This window comes from Mytilus edulis, chromosome 4 (genome assembly GCF_963676685.1).
Source record: "Mytilus edulis chromosome 4, xbMytEdul2.2, whole genome shotgun sequence".
NCBI classification, from domain to species: domain Eukaryota; kingdom Metazoa; phylum Mollusca; class Bivalvia; order Mytilida; family Mytilidae; genus Mytilus; species Mytilus edulis.
The window spans coordinates 31,158,169-31,178,015 of NC_092347.1; the positions used below are offsets into that span (position 1 = coordinate 31,158,169).

The 19,847-nt window shown below is 33.7% G+C and overlaps 1 protein-coding gene across 1 annotated transcript; it reads right to left on the minus strand.

The window, feature by feature from the left end:
* Positions 1-202: 202 nt before the first annotated feature.
* On the minus strand, positions 203-18,673 carry LOC139519424 (uncharacterized). Its single transcript, XM_071311516.1, has 5 exons — positions 18,561-18,673; positions 5,240-5,877; positions 4,733-5,032; positions 2,474-2,540; positions 203-2,128 (listed from the first exon to the last, which is right to left on the minus strand). The coding sequence occupies exons 2-5, from the start codon at positions 5,870-5,872 to the stop codon at positions 1,272-1,274; spliced, it is 1,857 nt and encodes a 618-aa protein (XP_071167617.1). The 5' UTR covers positions 5,873-5,877; positions 18,561-18,673; the 3' UTR covers positions 203-1,271.
* Positions 18,674-19,847: the final 1,174 nt, after the last annotated feature.

Below are 19,847 nucleotides of genomic sequence, written 5' to 3' on the forward strand. Positions count from 1 at the left end.
AAATCTTCTCCTCTGAAACTGCTTGGCCAAATTTAACCAAACTTGGCCACAATCATCTTTGGGGTATCTAGTTTAAAAAATGTGTGGCGTGACCCGGTCAACCAACCAAGATGGCAGCCACGGCTAAAAATAGAACATAGGGGTAAAATGCAGTTTTTGGCTTATAACTCAAAAACCAAAGCATTTAGAGGAAATCTGATGTGGGGGTAAAAATGTTTATCAGGTCAAGATCTATCTGCCCTAAAATTTTCAGATGAATCGGTCAACCCGTTGTTGGGTTGCTGCCCCTGAATTGGTAATTTTGAGGAAATTTTGCTGTTTTTGGTTATTATCTTGAATATTATTATAGATAGAGATAAACTGTAAACAGCAATAATGTTCATCAAAGTAAGATTTACAAATCAGACAAATGACCGAAATGGTCAGTTGACCCCTTTAGGAGTTATTGCCCTTTATAATCCATTTTTAACCATTTTTCGTAAATCTTAGTTATCTTTTACAAAAATCTTCTCCTCTGAAACTACTGGGCCAAATTAATTCAAACTTGGCCACAATCATCTTTGAGGTACCTTGTTTGAAAAATGTGTCCGATGACCTGGCCATCCAACCAAGATGGCCACCACGGCTAAAAATAGAACAGGGGTAAAATGTAGTTTTTTGCTTATAACTCTGAAACCAAATCATTTAGAGGAAATCTGACAAGGAGTTAAATTGTTAATCAAGTCAAGATCTATCTGCCCTGAAATATTCAAATGAATTGGACAACCGGTTGTTGGGTTGCTGCCCTCCAATTGGTAATTTTTAAAGAAATTTGCTGTTTGTGGTTATTATCTTGAATACTATTATAGATAGCGATAAACTGTAAGCAGCGATAATGTTCATCAAAGTAAGATCTACAAATAAGTCAACATGACCTAAATGGTCAATTGACCCCTTAAGGAGTTATTGCCCTTTATAGTCAATTTTTCACAATTTTCATTAATTTGGTAAATTTATGTAAATTTTTACCAAATATTTTTCTCTGTTACTAATGGAAAAAGTTCATTATAGATATAATTGTAAGAAGCAAGAACGTTCAGTAAAGTAAGAACTTCAAACACATCACCATCACCAAAATACAATTTTGTCATGAATCCATTTGTGTCTTTTGCTTAATATGCACATAGACCAAGGTGAGCGACACAGGCTCTTTAGAGCCTCTTGTTTTGATACTTTGTTATTATGCCCGAGACCTTAAATTTCAGAACTTTTCGTAAGTATTTTAAGTCTGGCTATTGAATAAGACAACCTTTAAAGATATTTGTGTGCTGTTGTGGAGTTTCCCTGTGATACACTGTAACTAAATTTCTTGTTTTCATGACCAGTTTCTTTTGTATTGGATTAAAACTTATTTTAGAAATAAACCCTAGTGATGCTAGTCCCTTTGTAGTAACTTTTTTATACTTCTGTCCATCAGAGGAAACATGTAGTACTAATTTTGCATAACATGTAGCATACACACTGCCATCTTGTAGTGTGGTCACATCACTGACCCCTGATGGTAATTTTACTTTGGAAAACTTGTTATACGGGATGTTGTAATGGTACAGGTAATTACTACAACCATCTGTGTAAAATATACTATCATGTGAACCACAAAGTCTGCGAGGAATACAATCTCCAGTTTCAATGGTCTTCTCCACCTTCTCTGTTTGAGGATCTATGATCAACAATCCTTCCCCACAGCCCACTACTAACTTGTTGTTTTTAGTTGTGATGCCAAAGCATGCTGTAGATAATTGTATCGATTTCACTTCCTGTTTATTGTGTATGTTCAATATGTCTATACTTTGACAGCGATGTTTTGTAACAGCGACTGTACAGTTGTTGAATACAGTTATATCCCATGGTTCACTCTGTAGTTGTATTGTACCAACATATAAACTATCTGTATCATAAATCTCTATTGAAGAATAATCATAATTAATACATGCAACATGTCCATCATCTGTTACCACAGCTTTGTTACTAATGATTAAACCTGGGATTGAAGGTGAGTTTTTACTTTGAGATCCTGTACCATTTGTAGTAAACTGATGATGGTAATAGAAGATGTCCTGTCCTAGTTTGTATGGGTTTCTTTCTTGCCCTATGCAATGAAATAAATAACAACGTGTTATTGTGCAATTGGAAACCTAAATCATACAGTAAATCAGGTACTACTGCATTTTAAGAAAATAAAATAAACTGGTAATTGATTAAACATGTAATACCAGTACTCAAGACAAAAGGTAAATGTACTTTTGAAAATAAAAAAATAAAATGACTTAGTAGTGATATTTCAATCACAAAATTTCTAATCCAAGTAGGTTATATGCGATCAAATAATAACTCTTTAAAAAAAGAAGATATTTTACATTTTTTTCTATTAAACATATATTGGTATTTGGTAATCATTATTAACCTTGAGAACGATATGTGTGACAACACTTACCGTTACTTTGCTTATCAGGATTTTGTCTTCGACAAGTAAGTACTTTTTCAGCATAGAACACAAATTTCTGAAATAAAAGGAAACCAATTTGGTTGAACAGCTGCTTTTTACTATTAATAAAAAAAAAATTGTCTGTCTTTTAAGCACCATCAATATACATGTAGAAAATCATAGTGAATTGATTTGACACAAGGGTTGATATAGTCTTACTATACAAGTTATTGCTTGACATACTAAGGGGAAATGTGAAGATCTGCTGAAAATTTCTTCATTTTGTCCTGAACTGTTATGTATCCTTCTAATGCCTATTATGAGTCAATACACTGTAAATGTCATTTTAATGCGACTTTAAACAATTTTGTGTTCTTTAATATTTTTTGGCAAAAACCATTTTTGTACTTTTAAAACTTCTTTTACAAGTTTACTCCAGGAAATGGCTCTTACCTCAGCAGAGTACCTCAGCGGAATAAAATATTACATTTTAAAAAGGTGTTCTTAAAATTAGTCCGAGTGCAATTTCGATGTCTTTGAAAAGTGAAAAGAATAAATGCTGATGTATTTTTACCTGCGTCAATGAAGACAGGTTTCCTTTAACCTTGACCTCATTGTCATGGTTCATTGAACCATATCAAGTTTTTTATTATTCTATAACTATAAGCATTTGATCAAATACAGTTGGTATATTGACAGATTGTAAGGGTACACATATATATATAAGAAGATGTGGTATGAGTGTATGTCTGTTTGGGCAGTATTTTCATGGTTTATTGGTCAATGTAAATTTTAGTATTTATAAATATAGGAAGATGTGATATGAGTGCCAATGAGATAACTCTCCATCCAAGTAACAATTTAGAAAAGTAGACCATTATAGGTCAAGGTACGGCCTTCAACACGGAGCCTTGGCTCACATCGAACAGCAAGTTACAAAGGACCCCCAAAATACTAGTGTAAACCATTCAAACAGGAAAACCAACGATCTAATCTATATAAAAACAAGAAACGAGAAACATGTATGAACTACATAAACAGACGACAACTGCTGTGCATCAAATCCCTGACTTAGGAAGGTGTTAACATTTGCAGCGGGTTCTAAGATCAGCTATTTTAGTAGATTAAATGCTTGTAAGGTGTAAATGTCTGTCTGACAGTTTGCATTTGACCTTGACCTAATGTGTTACGGTTCATTTATCAATGTTTAGTTTTGATGGTCTGGTCTTTTACTTATATATATTCAATTTGTCAACTATATTTGGTGCATTGCATGATTGTATGGTGTTTGTCTTGTTCAGATTTACCAATTTTAACCAAATTTTCATTGAACATTGATAATGTTAACTTTATGTGATACTTCATCTTAAACATCAAACATGAATGTACCAAGTCAGGAATAAACTCATCATAGATACCAGGATTAAATTTTGTATTTACGTCAGACGCGCGTTTCGTTACATAAGACTCATCAGTGACGCTCGAGTCAAAAACAAAGTTGTAAAGGCCAAAAAACAGTACGAAGTTGAAGAGCATTGAGGTCCAAAATTCCTAAAAGTTTTGCCAAATACAGCTAAGGTAATCTATTTCAAAAATTCAAAAGTTTGGTAAACAATTAATTTATAGATATGATCATAGCAATGATAATTCACGTCAGCACTGAAATGCTAACTACTGTGCCTTGATACCCTCGGGGAATTTAAACTGGACCAGCAGTGGCATCGACCCATCGGCTGTAAATAAACTCAATATATAGATACCAGAATTACATTTATTTTGTATTTACGTTAGACGTGCGTTTCGTCTACATAAGACTCACCAGTGACACTCGAGTCCAGAAAAAAAGTTATAAAGGCCAAATACAGTTGAAGGGCATTGAGGACCAAACTTCCTAAAAGTTTACAGCTAAGGTAATCTTTTCCTGAAGTAGATAAGCCTTAGTATTTCAAAAATTTAAAAATTTGGAAACTTATTTTATAAATATGACCATATCAATGATAATTCGTGTCAGCACTGCAGTGCTGACTACTGGGCTGATGATACCCTCGGTGAATTAAAACTCCACAGCAGTGGCATATGACAGTTATTTTCCATACTTCTGGTGTATTTGAGCTTTTGATTTTATCATTTGATAAATATCTCTGTTTTGAATTGATTTCGAAGTTGAGTTTTTTTTTTGTTATTTGATTATAGTTTGTTAATCAGGCCATACACCTCAGCATGTCCACTCTTGTTATTATGGTTAAACTTTACATATATTATTCTTACCTGTATTGCATCATTCATAACAGGTATTCCCCGTACAGCTGTATTTATTGTCTGGATAGATGAGTTTATTTCCTGTAGGGCAGTGTTCCCTCCTTGTACTGATCTTTCTAGGCCTTGTAGAGTAGCGTTTCCTTCTTGTACTGATCTTTCTAGCCCTTGTAGTGTTTTGTTTACTCTTTGTACTGATCCATCCATGCTATGAAGATTCCAACCTATTCCTTGTACAGATGTATTTATCCCATTTACACTTGTGCTTATTTCTTGTATAGAAGTATTCATCTCTTGAATGGAATTATCAATCTGAAAGTTTTAAAGGATATATTGACAATGTAAAGCTACTGAAAATAGTCCCGGTAATTATCTTGAGCTTCTAATATCAAAATAAGTGAAGTTGTAGATAAATGCTAATAAAAGCACCAAATATCAACTTACTGGAGTATCAGAAGCAGTGTCAGTTTTTATTATTAGCATTTTATTGAAATTAAACTCTTGCATTATTTAAACTACCTCTTTAAATCTCTTGTTGACATCTAAAAGGTGTATGTAGTATTGTTTACAAAGTTGTTCATCAAGTGGTCTGTTCTTCATATCTTTAAGGTCACTCTGTCTGGTTTGGTCAAGTTGAAGGACATGATATGTAAGATCTGGCCACAGTGAATTGTACTTTGGCTCCGTTATACCACAATTTGTGTTATGACTAAGGTAATCATTCTTGAATTGCCTGAGATACCGGACTGCCTGTGCTTCGGCTGGTCCTAGATTGAAGCAGTTAACAAGGATAAGGCCCATCAATGTGATATCAAGGTCATTCAATTGGACTGGTTTAGCTGTATATTTACAGTGACAGTGGTGATTACCTGGTCCAGGATTTTCTGTATACAACAGTTTCCATTGGTAGGTGTATAGTGGAAGCTTTTGTCTGGCAATACAATTTGGGCTATCGACACAGCAGTACCATGTATATCTGTGATTTAAATGGAACAAAGTGTGAACTACTGGTTGGCTGTTTAGGAAATCTTTCAGACAATTAAATCCAGCTTTAGTATAATTATTCCCTAGTTGACGTCTAAACACAGGAGTAACAACTTCTAGAAACACAGACCCAATAACAAAGAATCGTCTACGGTCTTCTCTGTCCATGATTTCTGAAACATAATATATTCATGATTATGAATTTTGAAAATACAAAATACAGATCGTCAGACAAATAGGTATTAACTGCATTTAAAAAAGATAAATGAAAATTGAATAAAGATTGACAAAAATTGAAAATTATTTTTAATGCATTTCAATCCATATCAAATCATTTTAAAACCAATCAGATAGATGCTTTTGCGGTCATTCAAGCTAGTTTGATATGTGATTAATCTGCGTCAAACTAATTATCCACGCCCCGTTAAACGAAATCAAACTGATGTTCTTTTAAACTTTAAAGTGTCGGCCATTTTGTAAGGTAAGTCACTCAAGCAAAATAGTACCCCTGTTTCTATTGCTAATCCGTTCTGAGCGTTATCGATTTTAGTCATAAAAGTAAAACCAGGTGCTCCACAGGGCGCAGCTTTATACGATTGCAGAGGTCGAACCCTGAACAGTTGGGGCAAGTATGGACAAAACATTCAAGCGTGATACAGCTCTGAATTTGGATTGTGATCAAATTTTTGACAATACATGGGTTTTTTTTTACACAAAACAAATGTCAAGATTTTTCAAATCAATTAAAGATTTCTTCTTCAAACTTTTTAAATCTAAAATTAAATAGTTGACACAGCATAGGTTTCTGACACAGAATAAATGTGGTCTAATGAACTTAAAAGTTTTTTTTTTGCCTTTGAGCAATTCACTATGCTGTTGAATATTAATCCTCTCAAAAAAATGTTTGAAGAAATTTTCTTTTTATTTATGAAATCTGAAATGAGAAAAATTTAACCCCCCCTTTTTTTCACATCCCCGTTTCCCTTTTTCCAAAACTGATATCAATTCAAATTTCTAATGGAGTTTGCAACAATAACTACTCTTTTAAATACATCATAAAATATTAAAATGTAAAATAAAGTGCTTGTTATCACTGAATGGTAAAGATTGGTTGGTAGTAAAAGTGAATATACATTGTTTATTGTATAAAACAATAAAAAAAACTTCATCAGAAACATTTTATATTGGCAAATTTCCAATGAAGTTATGTACATAAAGTTATTGGCAAATAAAAATAGAAAATGACATCATAGTCATGTCTGGCAAATGTCCAACATACACTATCTAAAAACATTTTAGATAAGATAAGGAAAAAAGCTTCATCAGCAGCATTTTATATTGGCAAATTTCCAATGAAGTTATTTACATAAAGTTATTGGCAAATAAAAATAGAAAATGACATCATAGTCATGTCTGGCAAATTTCCAACATATATTATCAACTACTATTCTATACAAAGAAAGATAACTCCAATTGAAAATTAATTGCTATTGCACAATATTGTGCAATTAGATATTTCTTACTATTGTGCAATACTGTGCAATTGAAAATTTCTTGCTATTGCACAATACTTGGTATGAATCCTGATTTGGACCAACTTGAAAACTGGGCCCATAATCAAAAATCAAAGTACATATTTAAATAAAGCATATCAAATAAGCCCAAGAATTTAATTTTTGTTGAAATCAAACTTAGTTTAATTTTGGACCCTTTGGACCTTAATGTAGACCAATTTGAAAACTGGACCAAAAATTAAGAATCTACATACACAGTTAGATTTGGCATATCAAAGAACCGATTTATTCAATTTTTGATGAAATCAAACAAAGTTTAATTTTGGACCCCCATTTGGACCAACTTGAAAACTAGGCCAATAATTAAAAATCTAAGTACATTTTTAAATTCAGCATATCAAAGAACCCCAAGGATTCAATTTTTGTTAAAATCAAACTAAGTTTAATTTTGGACCCTTTGGACCTTAATGTAGACCAATTTGAAAACGGGACTAAAAATTAAGAATCTACATATATAGTTAGATTCGGCATATCAAAGAACCCCAATTATTCAATTTTTGATGAAATCACACTAAGTTCAATTTTGGACCCTTTGGGCCCCTTATTCCTAAACTGTTAGGACCATAACTCCCAAAATCAAACCCAACCTTCCTTTTATGGTCATAAACCTTGTGTTTAAATTTCATAGATTTCTATTTACTTATACTAAAGAATAATGCTTATTTGGGCCCCTTTTTGGCCCCTAATTCATAAACTGTTGTGACCTCAACTCCAACAATCAATCTTAACCTTCCTTTTGTGGTCATAAACCTTGTGTTAAAATTTCATTGATTTCTATTTACTTATACTAAAGTTAGAGTGCGAAAACTAAAAGTATTCGGACGACGACGACGACGACGACGACGACGCAGACCAAGAATAATGCTTATTTGGGCCATTTTTTGGCCCTCAATTCCTAAACTGTTGGAACCAAAACTCCCAAAATCAATCCCAACCTTCCTTTTGTGGTCATAAACCTTGTCTCAAAATTTCATAGATTTCTATTCACTCAAACTAAAGTTATAGTGCGAAAACCAAGAAAATGCTTATTTGGGCCCTTTTTGGCCCCTAATTCCTAAAATGTTGGGACCAAAACTCCCAAAATCAATCCCAACCTTCCTTTTGTGGTCATAAACCTTGTGTTAAAATTTCATTGATTTCTATTAACTTTTACTAAAGTTAGAGTGCGAAAACTAAAAGTATTCGGACGACGACGACGACGACGACGACGACGACGACGCAGACGACGACGACGACGACGCAGACGACGACGCCAACGTGATAGCAATATACGACCAAAAAATTAAAATTTTTGCGGTCGTATAAAAATGTACCTCTTACAAATATTCACAATTTAAAGGAAATAATGACAAATACATGTGTAATTAAAGGTTTTTATTGTTTATGTTGCCAGGTTTTTAAAATTAAGCGGAAAGTATTATTAGTTCTTTTTAATTTGCAAACACACAGCAGCTCTTGAGTGACTGTGATAAAAAAAAGCTATTTTGCTAGAAATAAAACGAGAAAGCTGGTAGCTATTTAATAGCCAATAAACGGACCAAACTGAGCATGCTTGATGAATACCAATGGATATTTTACGCAAACATTAATCTATATGAAGGAATCGTCTGATTAAAAATGTAATTTCGTCGAGAATATGCAATAATATTTGCCACAGTACATTAAACAAATTTAATTGAACCAATTCCGCCCCAACTTTTAAAAATTCATATCAAAAACATATTTTTTTTTGGGTCTAATTTACCTGGAAGATATCAAATTTCGTTGAGCTTAAACAGTTTTAAATGCGCCACGTACTCGTTTACTGGATACCAAATATACAGGAACACTGTTGTCTTGAGTCTGACTGTGCTATTTGAGTCATTGCTAAATTTATACATGTAAAACTGTATAATTGTACTCATCTGCCCCCAACACGAAGCCTTGGCTAACACCGAACAGCAAACTGTAAGAAGCCCCAACATGACTAGTGTAAAACCATTCAAACGGAAAAACTAACGGTCTATATGAGTCTGACTGTGCTATTTGAGTCATTGCTAAATTTATACGTGCAAAACTGTATAATTTTACTCATCTGCCCCCAACACGAAGCCTTGGCTAACACCGAACAGCAAACTGTAAGAAGCCCCAAAATGACTAGTGTAAAACCATTCAAACGGAAAAACTAACGGTCTATATGTTCGAAAAACGAGAAACACTTTGAAATACATTATCAAACAACAACCACTAAACAGTAGGTTAGGGCAGGGGCAAACAAATGCAGCAGAGTTCAAAAGCCCAAATATACAAAAAAACTCTCGCGACTGAAGTTACGTTGTTTTAATAAGATCAGAACAATATATATGTGTTAGTTTTAGAGCAAAAGATATTATTTTGTATGAAAAATATTGACGTAACAATTCTTATAGCTAAGAGGCCTTGGTCTCCAAACTTTAGCATCCACTCAGGTAATGATTAATCGTAAAGTGTGTGTGTGTGTGTGTGTGTGTGTGGGGGGGGTTATTTAATAAAAAACTAAATCAATTTCTGTATTCTATCATTAAATTAACCGATGTACACTTCAAATTTTCAACTATAGATGTTGAATTAAAAGCAAAACAATAATAAGTCCCAAAAGTATTTTATGGCAATCATATCTAATGTCTGGGTTATTTTCTCATGCAAAAAAAAACATTTTTCATTTTTTTAAGATAGTAGTGTAATAAGATATGTTCTTTGACACGTGTCTTACGGTTCACCGATTTTCGGCAAAATCAAAGAAAACCAGCAAGTGCTTAAACATGCGTTTTAAGAATGTTGATGCTGCATTAATATATGGAACATGTCTTCATACCAAAATAAAGTACTCACATTTAATTTTCTGGTAAATGAAATTGGAAATGGAAATGGGGAATGTGTCAAAGAGGCAACAACCCGACCAAAGAGTGGAAAACAGCCGGAGGCCACCAATTGGTCTTTAATAAAGCGAGAAAATCCGACACCCGGAGGTGTTCTTGAAGTGACCTAAACACAAATGTGTACAACTTTAACTCCGAAATATATAATAGAAAAAAATAATTAAAATTATACTTCTTCTCTCCGTATAAGCTTCCTTTATAAGGAACACCAAGGATTATCTCCAAGTAAAAGTACTATTTACACATTAAAATATATGTATGTTATATATATTTTAAAAGTTAATATCCACCAGTATAATACACAGTAAAAGAAAACTCTTTCTATTTACACATAAAATCCGAGTGTCTTTTATAAACGTTAAAACACAACTTATACGGAATAAAAACTTTTTGTTTCAGACCGTCAACCATCCATTGCCTCAAGCAACTTTAAGCGTTTGATATACAGTTTATAACACATCTCCCTTGTTTTGGTTTCTATCATATTCATTATCTTGTCGTCTCTTAGTGTTTTTGAGAAATGCCTACAGTCTGTAATTAGCCTGATGATATTTGATTTAGATTGAAAGACACTGTGCCAGACTTCAGCTGTTATATGTTGAGTAACAAATGACTTGATTGGTTGAAAGTATGTAATTCTAGTATTTGATAAAATTGGACACTCCAGGAGAAAATGAGAGATATTTTCCTCAGAAAGATTACATAGTTGGCAGACTGAAGACGGTGCTTGATTAAATTTCGCTCGATCAGAATTCAGAACAAAGGTTCCTGAAACTATTCTAGCTTTAATAATAGCTTTCCGAACTTCGGCTTTTGTCTTTTCAAATATAGTCCATACTGGATGATTTTTGCCAACAAGAAGATGTTCAGTATCCATATGTTTTAAAGTTGATTTAGATTCTGCGTCGTCCCTTAGTGTATTTTGCCAGTATGTGTTCAGATGCTTCGTCACAAGAGATTTCCATTTCAATTTTGAGGGAAGAGTTTCTTGGAGAAGATGAATTGGAGGCAGTCCATACTTTAACAGGATTTCTCGATTTTTTGAGAAGAAGCTGTTCGGGTTGTCATAGTTGACCGACATTTGTCTGATGATGATATCATCAACTCTTTGAACATTTGAAGACAGTAAATTATGTAGGAAAGACAGTTGCTTTTTGTGTAGTTCAGCCTCTATTGGCAGTCCACCAATTAAAAGATATATTGCAACTATAGCCGTGCGTTGAGGAAGAGATTGAAAATGTCTTAAATTCTTTCTATGAAAAGATTCCAGCTGTGATATATTAGTCTTATTTAGAGGAATGGCTTCCAAACCATAAAGGAGTCTTGGTAGAACGTATGTGTTGTAGATTTTATAAGATGTTACTGGTTCTAAGCCGTTTGTTCCATGCACCCCAGAGCCCATTAATGCATACAAAGTTCGTCTTGCGAGCTTTATTCTATTGGCCACATTTATTTCTCCTTCCTTTTTCCAACTTCTAGTTATACCTAAATGAGTTGCTTCTTTTGATATTGTAACCGGAGTATCGTATAGAGTCCAGTCAGCATTTGTAACCTTTCCACATGTAACAATTTTTGTTTTTGTAGGATGAATTTTGTAGTGATGTTGTTTAGAATATCTTTCCGAAACGTTGAGCATAATTTGAAGATTGTCTCTATTTGTTTCAATAAAAGCCATATCATCAGCGCATGTGGGAGTACCAACAAAAATATTTCCAGTATTTAAACCTAGAGAGTTTCTTTCTAGTTCCAAAAGTAGGTCTAATACAAATATTTTGTAGAGATGAGTAGACAAAATTCCACCTTGTCGTACACCTTGGTGGACCGAAAATTTTTCACTAAGATCGCCTTGCCATTTCACTTTTGTTGAGAGATTAGAATAAAGATCTTTAATTACCAGCCAAAGGAAAGAAGGAATATTTAAGTCTAATAATTTATCTAGGATAATGTCATGCTGCACCACATCAAAGGCTGATTTAACATCCAAGAAACCCATATAAAATTCACTGTTTTTCCTTGTTTGATCATATTTTGATTCCGATATAATGAAGCTAGAGATGAGAGGATTTAGGCCTTTAGTGAAGCCAAATTGTAAGTTCGTAATGTTTTGCAGATTGAGTTTAGGTAGAATGCAGTATTCGAAAACTTTTCCTATGACTGGGGTTACTGTAATACCACGGTAACTGTTGACATCAGAGGGATCCTTGTCCTTTTTTAAAACGGGGAAGAGAATGCCAGTCTTGAAAGTGCCTGGAGTCTTTAGAGTTTCTATTATGTTATTGAAAAGTTTTGTAAGATAAGGAGCTATTTCATTTTTGGAGAATTTGAGATGTTCAGCACATAATCCAAATTCATCAGGACTTTTATTCATATTTAATTCTTCAATGGCTTTGATTATATCAGCTGATGTAAAATAGTCAGACGGTATTTCCTGGTCTTCGAGTGTTTTCAACATTTCTTTTTGACGAATTTTGCATAAATTTACATATAAATCATCAAATTGTTCCGGTTTAGGGGCACTCAAATCTTCGTAATAGTTTGCGAAAGCTTTCCTTTGGTCTTTAGCCAGAAAAAGATATTCATTTTCATCAGTTTTTTTACAGTTTATTGCAGATTGGGAGTTATCACCCAAATTTCTTCTGATGAGTCTGTGGAACATCTGTGAGCTAGAGGTGTTCATAATTTTATTATGGATGGTATTTCTGTCGATGGCTTGTTCCATTCGCTGACGTTGACGAAGCTTTTTTTTATGGATTTTTAGTTCAAGAGATAAAGGATGGCCAATTGGTTTCCCTAAGTCTGCCCATTTGTTGTAAATAACTTTACACATCCTGAGTAAGACTGTAACTTCAGGGGTAGCTTTCCATTTAGGGCCTTTCAGCTGAGTAATTTTTGACGGAATGGATTGTTGTTGAGCGTTAAGAAGCGAATTTGAGATAATATCTATTTGTTTATCAATGTCCAGTGTTGGAAGATCTTTTTGACGCAACTCATTTAGGATTGTTTCCCTGTATTTCTCTTCATCTCTTTGCTCCCATAAAACTTTCGTTTTAATGGTTTTCTTTTGATTTGTATTGCGGACAAGAAGTGATATTTGTATGTAGAATGACTGCACAATGTGCCGAGGTGTTAGCATAGGATTTGTCTAGAATGGAATACTTTTTAGATAAATTATTCCTGTTGGAAAGAATATAATCTATCTGTGACGAACCATGGTGAGCATGATGAAAGAAGGTAGGTTGATTGCCTAGATCTGGTCGAAAAAGAGAAACTTCCTGAACAAATTCCTTCAAAAGTTTATCATGTTTGTTTGTTCTAGTCTGAAGAAGGGAGCCATTAAGATCACCAGCCAGAATTATAATATATTTGGATTGATATTTTTCAATGATGTCGAAAATTATATCCAGACATTCAGAATATTGGATTTCAGAGTTAGTATTTATTGTAGGCATATATGCATTGATGATACAGAGCATAGGATCTGTTGCTATTGTAATAGCAATGATTCGTTCATTTCCTACTTTAAGTTTCTTAATTTTGCTTGACCATTGTTTGGGCCACAAGATTGAGACCCCAGCTTGTCCTCTTGGCGCTTTAAAATTTGAAATATGTTCACTAGTATCGTGACATCTAGTAAAATTATCCAGAGATGGTATTAACTTTGACATAGTTTGTTTTTGGAATTCCCAGAGAAAGTGTTTTTGGAGGCACACGATTGTATTTTGCAGATCCAGTGTATGTAGGTATTGATGATTTGACTTGATACCTTCAATATTACAAGAAAGAATATTTATAGTCTCGTGGACCTCAGTATTACTCTTTGATCTGGAGGATGTTTGAAAAGGCCTGTTTGACGAAAAGGATGATCAGAATTCCCTTTACTATTGACATTAGAATTTGTTTGAGCATCCAAACTTGGCGATACTGGCGAATCCTGAGAGGTAATGTTTATAGAGGAGTGAGAAACTGTTACATCATGATTTGTATTTGTGTATAAGTCGATGGATTCTGAGAGCAGTTGTAAAGATGTCCCTTCTCCTGTACTTGGTGTAGGGAGGAGTGCAGGACGACACGTCGTGGATAATCCCACTATTGGTTGTCCTGACTTCCCTATCCTATCCCTTAGAGGCAATTGTTTAGTTGTACATAGTTTTCTGGACTTTTGATGAGCCGTATGTTGAACTTGGTTAGTTTGATGAAAAGTCCTTTTGTGTTGAGAATGAGAATCCATTAACTGAGAATTGTTTGGCAGATGAGAGGGCTTCCTTTGCGAAGATTGCGAATGAGATTGTTGTTGGGAATTCTTCACATGAGCACTAGATTGTCTTGATTGAGTTTCAGCATGTGAAACCGGAAATTGACCAATAGGTGGGCCCTGTTGTGGATAGTTGCATTGTTGAGAGTGTTGTGGCCGATCATGTAGCCCCCTAGTGTCCATATGGTTAGTTGATGGATAGGCCATATGGATGTTGTTCAGATGAGGCGCATTTGGGTCGTTATAAGCTGGTGGTTGAAATTGATGAATAAATTGATGATGATTGTAGGCTTGAAAAGATGGGATAGGGTGCAGCGGTATGTGGCTAGATGTTGAAGCTGGATGTTGGAAATGGTTAAATGGTGGTGCACCGCAATGCATATTTGGAGGATGTGCTGACATGGGGTAAGCTGATCTTGTTTGCATTGCAAGCTGTGTTGTTAGAGCTGTATTGATGCACATATTTTGAACCATTTGATTTTCGAGCATTCTGATTCGTTGCTCCATTAGTTCATCTCTAATCTTTTGTTGGCAACACGAACTTTGGTTATGTTGACTTTCATTTTGACTATGAACGTTATGGTTTGAGGAATTTAAAGACAGGCTATTCACTACATTTTTGAGCTGATTAATTTCGTTTTCTAAATTTAGAATTCTTGTCTTTTGGTTAATGATGATATCTTCTTTTTCATCTTTTGTTTTATAAGCTCTTTTTGTTGTTTTAGGTTTAATTATCTCAGCATTAATTGGAATGTTCACCTGGTTTTCATTCTGTGAACCACTAGTGTCCGAAGCTGTTGCCAAGGGGAAGTCAGGACAGCTCGTCGTGGATAATCCCACTGTTGGGTGACCCAATTCCCCTTTAGCAACATTAGAAGAGTTTATGGCTGGAGAGTTTGAAATCATCTGTTTATGAGTATTAGAAGATGGGTCGATTATGCTTAGATTTGATAATATAGAATCTGAGTGTATATCCTCATTATCTTGCGTCACTTGACAGAGAGTCTCATTTGTGTTTCGGTCTTCATATAACAGATCATTGTTACAGAGCATGCAGATAAAATCCTCCCCCTGGATGCTATTTAGGTTTGTTTTATCTTTGTTTATGCCTGTGCATTCGAAGTGAAGCCAAAAGTTACATTTGTCACATGCTATACCTTCCTCAACAACAAACTCTGAACACATAGGGCAAATTTCGGTTAAAGGCTTGGATATGGATGATTCTAACGAAGTAGATTTTGGTGAGCCGGAAGAAATGTCCAGGACTTGTGGAGATGGTAAAGGGGACAGTGCAAGGCGACACGTCGTGGATGTTCCCACTGTTGGTTGCCTTGACTTCCCTTTCAGGGTGGATGAAGCAGAATTTCCTAAATTTCTGTCTTTATCTTTATAATTAGCACTTATATCCTCCAGGTAGTTGGCTATTTCATTATTTAAAATGTCAAAAGATCTTTGAAAATGCCATTTACAAATAATTCAACTCTATTACCATTGACGTTGATCAGGCTAGTTGTATTGTATACATTAACTACATATTTCAGTTGCGAGCCAATTTGTCCGTTATTTTTACGGTTGTAGATTCTGTAAGAGTGGTCTACAGTAATGTGAGTTGAGTCAAGATTTTTCTGCTATTTCACTGCCAAATTGTTGTTGTAAAATTTTTTTTAGTAGCCTCAAAAGCTGCTGTGGAGAATTCAATTACGAAGTTTTTGCCAGGTTTCATTTCATATTGAATATGTTGTTTTTGACATGTTTCCTGTTTTTTGTCCAGGGCTTTGGAGCGATTGAGAGAGTAGTTTTTACTTCTAGTAGATATATTGTCTAAAATTGAATCTTTGGAGTTGCTTAATTGATGTAATCCTTTTAGCGAGCCTGTAGATTTTGATTTTGATAATGTTGAAATCATATCCATATTTAAAAATGTAGGAATGAGCCAATCAAGTATATAATAGTTAGTTTAATTTTAAGGTTGCCAACAGTCTTTGATGATCAGATTTGATATTTTTCTAATGCAGACTTTTGCCAGACTAGTGCTGGGATGGATGCCGTCTTTGTACAGAGTAAAGTTGTAGTTATGTCTTGTAAGATGCTTCTTTGATTTTGAATTTTTAGACTGATTATGAGAAATATCTACTGAGAACATAGGCGAGGGATTTGTAGCAAGTTGAGTGTTCAGTTCTTTAATGTAGCAATTGAGCTTTTGTAGTTGAGATATAAGTATTTCGTCTTGAGGATTGAAAGAAGATGGTTGTTGATGCTTTTGATATTTATTCCATTCTACAATTGAATATATTGGAATTTCCAGAAAAGTTAAATGTGAGTTCGGGTATTTGGCGAGAAGCGTGATAAATTTATCATAAGTGTCAAATATAGATTGCAGGATATTATCAGTTGGTAAAGCTAACGAGATGAAAGGACGCTTGTATGATGTAAGGTCACAGGTGCCTAGCCAGACATATACATGGATGCTATCCAAACGATCAGTAAGACGTTGAATATTAGATTCAAGCCAAGAATATCCTGCGACAGTGGATCTACCCCGTTCACAGTACCATCTGATTTCGTGGTCAATTTCTGTTTCAGTATGAGTTTTTAAATAATTTCCTTTACTATCGGAGATAGAAGAATTGGAGTACTTGATTTTTCAGAGGTTATCTCAGGTAATTTCCGTTTCAGATATTTTTCTAATTTTCTCTCGGACATTGATTTCAGCTGGATATTAAAAATTATATGTTGATAAAATGTTTGGGTCACTAAAAATTAATTACGGTTTAAGCACACGGCGAAACGTAAAATATATACGACAGGTTAAAATAAATATGCAAATGTTAAAAGGTAAGAATGATGAATGATGATGAATAAATCTCCGTATTTCCTCGGATGGCGAGATTTGGAATAAATGTTTATATAATATTAGAATATACAATTGTTGTTCACAAAAATGGTTGTATATTGGAGTTGAAGGATTATTTGTTGAGTTTTGTTGAGATTTTTTTCAGCAAGCAAAGATGCGGAATGGTTGACGGTCAATGTGAAAAATGTTATTTGAAAAACTTCGTAGTTTAACACTTTTTCGGGAATAATTATTGGATGAGTTTTGTGTATATACAATGTGTAAATGTTTTTGCACTAAGGAATGAGTTGTGGTGTGGTGATGACGACTAAAATCTAAAATTTCTTTCGAATCTTCCTCTCAGACTTTTCTTGCGACCATGCTCTTTCATTCACAACGAGACTATATTTTTTTTCGAATTGTTCTTTTTGTGAAATTATCCAGCAACACATTAATCTATTTATTTTTAATACAATGAAACAATTTTTTTTAACGAAATGAAGTATTTTTTCGTCCCTTATATTCAAAGGAAATAAACAATTATAGGTCGATCAGGATAGATAAAATAGTCATCAATTATCAAGTGTTTAGTCTTTTAATAGCATTGTGTTAATCTCAATTAAATTTGAATTACAATTATACCGCTGTTTCTAAGTGGAAGGTTTACAGGTTTATATGTGCCTGTCCTTCGTCCTATTCGTCTATCTGTCTCATAAAACATTTGCAACATTTTGTTAAAAAAAATTGCAGATTTTTTTCTATCAAGTCTAAGGTATATGTGAAGGTGCTATACTATTTTGATGCATTTAAGATACACATTGCTCATCTTTTTTCTGTTTTCCAAATACTTGTGTGTCCTTTTATATAATGACCATGTATGAAATTTTCAAAGCATTTTTCGTGTAACCTTCAATCAGAGCTTCCTAAAAATTGGTAGAAACTGGTATGCCTTTTGCTTTGACAGTAATCTTCAACTTTTAGTTTATCAAATACCTATGTAGGTTTAGCTAGGATAACCTTAGATACTTAAGCAGTGATTGTGACATTTAGTAAAAGAGAAAGTAATGTATTTATTTTAAGAGGGAAAGAAGAAATGGGATGGAGGGTTTGTAAGGTCGTGGGTGATATCTTTCGTATTTCTTTTTGGCATGCGTGAAGACCTGAAAATGTTACATTTACTTTTAATAATATCTTGCAAAACAATGTACTTTCACTTCACTTCAGTCTAACACTATATGTCTTTCAATTTACAGAACTCTGCATTTAAAATAAAATGAAAATAGCAAGTTATTCAAATTACCACATATATATCATTGGAGATGTGTTTATCATTGGAAATTATTCCATTTTCTGAACATGTTATTCCACCATTAGGATATGTCTGGAAATCCCCACAGCTATTTTCATCTTACCTGTTAAAAGGGAGACAACTCAATATTAAATCAGGAAAAACTAGAAAAAGATAAAGTTTTTTTTTTTTTTTAAATTGATCAATCTTTAAAATATTATAATTTCAATGAAGTAACTGAAGTGTTACCCCGTCCTATTACATGTTTATATATAAATCTAGTTTTTCAGATTAAGAAGTTCATTAAATAAAGTAATACTAATGAAAAATATGAATTCAAAGGGGTTTGTGTATGATTAAACAACCACCACCTTGTCATGACATATACAAAAAAAAGTAAGATCACAAAAATACTGAACTTAGAGGAAAATCAATTCGGAAAGTCCATAATCAAATGGCAAAATCGAATAACAAAACACATCAAAAACGAATGGACAAGAACTGTCATATTCCTGACTTGGTACAGGCATTTTCAAATATAGAAAATATTATGGTGGATTCAACCTGGTTTTATAGCGCTAACCCTCTCACTTCGATGACAGTCTCGTCAAATTCCGTTATATTTACATTGATGCGTAAACTAAACAGACACAATAAATAAAATAGTCAAAATATGGGTACATCAGTCATCTCATCGTATAACAATTTTAAAAGGGACAATTTAACAGAACACAAAAACATCTAGTATCTACAAACACATTCATTGATTTGTGTGTCTGACGTCAGAATTTTTTTGATACGTCACATAAATTAGTCGTTCAATGTGCATGCAAACAATTTTAAAATTTACATAGGCAATGTTCCCATGTAGGGTTAATAAATGAAAAGTATGTAAGAATAAATATCAGAAATAGACCGACATTGAAAATAGTCCAAAAGTTGTATATAGAATACAAACCATCTAAAAAACAAAGAGTTATATATAAAAAAAAAATATTTGACCATCATAAGAGAGACTGAAGGAACATAGTGGAGGGTTTGTTTTATGGTCATAGCTATAGGTGGTAGACTTTTTTTGGCAAAAAGGCAAACCAAAAAAATGCATACATGAGACTTTGATAATGGTAAGTTATTATCAATTCATCTGTATTTGTTGTATTTTCCAGATGTAAATCATGTGAACTACTACTAAGAATTCAGGTCTAAGGACATAAATATGATGGAAAAAACTAGAGTTAGAAAAGTACTAAACTGAAGTATGGATGAGGAGGCAGATTGAAAGTCATGATATTTAGAGAG

Coding starts and splice junctions, on each gene's coding strand:
- LOC139519424 (XM_071311516.1), bottom strand. CDS start 5,872: ATGGACAGAGAAGACCGTAGACGATTCTTTGTTATTGGGTCTGTGTTT. Junction 2,541..4,732: donor TTATGAATGATGCAATACAG/GTAAGAATAATA, acceptor CTTTTATTTCAG/AAATTTGTGTTCTATGCTGA. Junction 2,129..2,473: donor TCCTGATAAGCAAAGTAACG/GTAAGTGTTGTC, acceptor TTCATTGCATAG/GGCAAGAAAGAAACCCATAC.